The 4750-nt window shown below is 36.4% G+C and overlaps 1 protein-coding gene across 1 annotated transcript in view; it reads right to left on the minus strand.

Annotated features, from left to right (window-relative positions):
* Positions 1-15: 15 nt before the first annotated feature.
* The window catches only part of LOC102678220 (neurotrimin-like), a 54719-nt gene continuing 49984 nt past the window's right edge, over positions 16-4750 (minus strand). Inside the window, exons 2-10 of the mRNA XM_006620737.2 lie at positions 2815-3063; positions 2262-2692; positions 1935-2082; positions 1350-1625; positions 1146-1252; positions 875-1064; positions 764-790; positions 567-682; positions 16-477 (exon numbers count right to left, since the gene is read on the minus strand). Of these exons, the coding sequence (XP_006620800.1) occupies positions 591-682; positions 764-790; positions 875-1064; positions 1146-1252; positions 1350-1625; positions 1935-2082; positions 2262-2692; positions 2815-3063 (1520 nt within the window). The 3' untranslated portion in view covers positions 16-477; positions 567-590. The remainder of the gene's footprint in view (positions 478-566; positions 683-763; positions 791-874; positions 1065-1145; positions 1253-1349; positions 1626-1934; positions 2083-2261; positions 2693-2814; positions 3064-4750) is intronic.

Consider the following 4750-nt stretch of genomic DNA (forward strand, 5'->3'; position numbering starts at 1 on the left):
TCTTGATTTAGAGTACAATTAAAATGCTCTTTTTTTTTTAATAATACGTACCAGAATATCTAGGAGAATTATCTAATGTATACTGTATAACCTGAAAGTATTTTTTTATACTTAAAGAATGCCCACAATTAAATTTTGACAAATTTTTATAAAAAAACAATATACCAATACAAATGCAAAAATGCATTTTTGCTTGTTATATTTAAACATAAATCATAATATAATTTTTTTTTTCGTATCATTTCCAAATATTTGATTACTCGAACAAGCAGCAATATAAAATTTAGCTAACATGTTTTTGGAAATATTATTCTGCTAGGGAACATATTAATTATTTATCTCTTGCTTAAAATAAATATAACTAATATTATTTTAAAAAATATATTACACCAGCAATATACAGTTCTCCTAGACATTCTTGTTTCACTAAACCCACCATTGCATTTGCTGGTGTACGCTTTGGCTGCAGCAAATTACCTGCGTATATAAAATTGATATGTTATTAATCAATATATCTTAATACTTTTCAATATATAAATCAATATAATTGTATATAACAAATATACCTATAGTTTAAGAAGTTCGGTAAATTACAGACTTGTAAAGGCACAGGACGAAACGACTAGGAATAATGTTGCAATGGCTAAAGCAGGTTGAGATACACCCGCTGACGGTCCTCTAACTAGAAACGCATTAAATATTCATAAGAGATATGCTCATTTACAAACAGATGTTCTATTGCATAATATATTACGATATTTACCATTCTCAGCTTGCTCATCCGCGTATTCTGTAAAGCAATTGAGAAAAAGAATTTAATAAATCAACAACTTCGTTATACAATGATTGATTTCAAAATATATCATCTTCGTACCTCCTACAAATGTATGTGGCTTCGAGGGTAAAGACCATCCAAAGTCGTTTCTAGCCATAACAATTGCTTCATACGATCCAGGTTGAAGTCCTTCAATTGTATGCTCGACAATGAATTGATTTCCTCTACCGTTCGTTACCGTAGGCTTCACAATAATCCATTCAGGATCTTCTTTACGACGATATTGCAGCTATGTCACGTAATAAATTTATTTTAGTCGTAATAACGATAGATATAAAAAAAATAAGATACTAATAAAAAATATAATTACTTTATATTCAATAATCGGCGAATAGCTCTCCAAGTGCCATTTTAAAATTAACCCTGATGCGGTCCTTGTCATCTCACCACCAGAAATAATCGCTTGAGAAGGAAGACCTGCAAAGCAATTTAGATTTGATATAATTAAGGAATGCAAATCTCATAGTTTCGTTTTATTTTATTTTATCCTAAATGAAAAAAATAAGAAAATTACCGGTAAGGGAAATAGTTTTCTCCGTCCGTCCCAATTTGTTCTCCGCTACGCACGTGTAATTAGCCAAGTCTTCGAATTGGGTGTGCAAAATATCAAGAACGTATCGAGTTTTGTTTCCTCTAAGCTCTATACTGTTTTTCTTCGGTAATATTCTCTTCTGATCCTTGAACCACGTTACGTTAGCATGCGGATGAGCATGCACGATACACGATAACCGCGATTCTACTCCGATTCCGGTGTGCACCCATTTCCCCTTTGTCTCTATTTCTGGAGCGTCTATGAAAAAACAAATAAACGTTTTTTTTTTTTTTTTTATGCTTCATTTATTCGTCGAAGCAACATTTAAATATAGAATAGTAGGTCATCCGGTAACGAATGCCTTGAATCCTTTCTTACAATTGACAATGACGTTAATGGCTTCTACAGGAGGAGAATTAATACCATTATAGGACAAAAAAAAAAAACAAAAAAAAAAAAAAAAAAAACGTTTTTTTTTTTTTTTTATGCTTGATTTATTCGTCGAAGCAACATTTAAATATAGAATAGTAGGTCATCCGGTAACGAATGCCTTGAATTCTTTCTTACAATTGACAATGACGTTAATGGCTTCTACAGGTGGAGACTCCATCCCATTCTCGGCCAAACACTGATAATGACCAGCATCGTGTCTATTAATATTCACGATAGTGATACGATTACCGGATACGATTATATTATTATGAACTCTTTCGTTCTGTAACAAGAAAGAAAGAAACGTGAAAATTAACAGATATTTTTACTAAATACAATTTTCGCTTTCCCTTAATTAAACATTCCGATGTAACTTTTCTACTTGCACTTTCATTCCTAAAATGTTTGTATTCCTCTATAAATATGTACACAATATGGTGTTGAATAGAAATCTCTTCTTACCTCGTGATACCACTTTATCTCTTGTATCGGTTGTATCCTCGTTTCGCAACCGAGGGTGACGTTATCACCAGCGTTGACTTCCACCCTTTTACCGGGGGTTACACGTATCTCCGATTGTTTGTGATGAGTCGATGGTGATATCTGAGGCCTTTCAGAAGCAGCATCCGTTCGTTGCGTGACCGTAGGCAGAACTTGAGGCCTTTCAGAAGTAACATCCACTTTCTGCGTGCGCGGACCTTGAGAAACGATCTGCACTCTGTGCTTGATCGTAATAGTTTTTTTAGGATGCATGATACTGCACTCGTAATCGTCGGAAGTGTCATTGACATTGGCATCGTGTATCACCAACGTATTGTTCGGCAATATAACAATTCTCTTTCCTTCCTGATACATGAAATTGTCGTCTTTCTTCCAGGTGACCGCGAAATTGTCTGAAATATATTTCGAATATTTTTCATCAACATGATGATTTGATTTCCCGATTTGGCGTATTATTTAAGAGAGATTAAGAAAGAAATAATCGCGGAGGAATCGCGTCACTCGTTACACGGACCTGCATTTTTCACGAGGCAATGCAGGTATATCGTGCTTCCGTTCCTCATTCGTATACTCTCGGGCTTTGATATGATTTGCGGTTCCTCGATAGCGCTGGCCGTGTCATCGTCCACGGCGCTTGCGGTATCGTTCACATCATCGACCAGCTCATCGGTGTCGTCGTTGTTGTCATCATCGATGTATTCGGACAGTGTATCGTCTTCGGTGTAATCGGGGCTCTCGGAACCTTTTCCCGGTTTGCACCAAACTGTAAGTAATGGATATAGATAATTAAAACATTATATTAATTATAACATTTATCGTAGATCTATTATTACGCGGAAAATTTAATTTGATAATGCTTGATTTACTACGTTTTACGAATTATCATAAACAACTGAACGAAGAAGATATCGATATTTGAAAAATGATCGGTTGAATCGTGCCATTCTTCTGAAATGACTTTCGATGACTTTTCAATGGAAGGATCGTTCGTTAAAAATCCACGGGACGATAATAACAATTTCAAATAAATCAAATCAATAATTCTCTTCGTAGAACGGAGAGAAGAACGGTTGCTATTGTTGCGTTATATAGAATACAGATCTCTAACAGATGTTTTTCGAAGGAACAAACACCCAAGATTTATATCTCTCGAAGAGGCCTCGAGCAACGATCGAGAAGAAGGACACGGCGGTTGAAATTAGATTTCTAGTGCACGATACGCGTTTTAATTTCAGGACAGCGGTATGTAAGCACACCGTTTTCTAATAATAACGCGCCACCCTTACGCCCATCTATATCTTTCCTAACAATGCCTCTTCCTTCTACTTCTTCGCGTGTGACTTACGCCAGTTACCAGGGATCGTTAGGGCACGGTTAATCGAATAAAGAAACGCCGGTGAAACGATAGAAACGGACGAAATGAGAGGTCTACGTTCTCGTCGAGCTCGCTTCGTGTCTACACCCAGTTTACCCCATTTTCGAAGCCATGCTCCGTCCCTCCATCGTTCGATTTTAACCAGAAAACCACCACACCCTTATTAGCGGTAAAATAGATCCGTGATAAAGATTAACAGTAGATCGTTCGAATCTATTTCAACTGTCTCCCCTATATCTTTTTATTCGAGCACAGATTGAGAGTCACAGGTAAAAAGCGTCGATAGCTGACCCACTTCCGGTCCCCCGCTCGCGTGAACTCGCGTCGTCGATACAGGAGGCTCGAGATCTCGCGGTATCCTTTATTATAGGCTTCGTGAATTTATTCACGAGGGTAACTGATCTAGATCTGGAAAAAACTTTTCAGAATTTAGGCCATTCGTGAGAACGCCTCTTCGATAAGATTTGATTAGATTTCGAAAAGATTTCTTGCTGAAAATCGCGTCGATGAACAGATTTTTGAAAGATTTTAAAATATAATTTGGAGAGAGAGAAAGAGAGGGAGAAAAAGAGAGGTCAAAGATGGAAATTTTAAAAGAGTGGAGAGTATCGTAGATAATAATGTACGTATATAATTCGTTTGGTAAGGATCGTGCTTAAAAAAGTGTGAAAAAGATGGAAATGATATTAAAGAAAATGATTGGATTATTTGTAATAATAATCGCGATTAGATCAAGAAAGAATCTAGGTTAATGGCTGACCACCTCGTGCACGCAGTTCTGCTTCCATTTAGTTCGTTACCCCCCCTGGTCACACGACGTAGAGTCGGTATCCCTTGGTAACGGCCTAGAAAAGACGCCACGGTGTCCCATTGCTTAATTTATTCTCACCATGGATGCTTCCTTTTTTTCCCTCCCCTTTCTATCGATTCTCGACGAAACGAGATTAAACTCTCAACATGCTTCGAAAAATCGACGAAACGAAAAATCTTCGATTATTAAAATTAATAACTGATCGTCGTTCGTATTTCTTTCCAAAGTTCTTCAAATTATTTATTTTATTTTTTTTTTTTTTTT

This window comes from Apis dorsata, unplaced genomic scaffold (genome assembly GCF_000469605.1).
Source record: "Apis dorsata unplaced genomic scaffold, Apis dorsata 1.3 scaffold_527, whole genome shotgun sequence".
NCBI classification, from domain to species: Eukaryota; Metazoa; Arthropoda; class Insecta; order Hymenoptera; family Apidae; genus Apis; species Apis dorsata.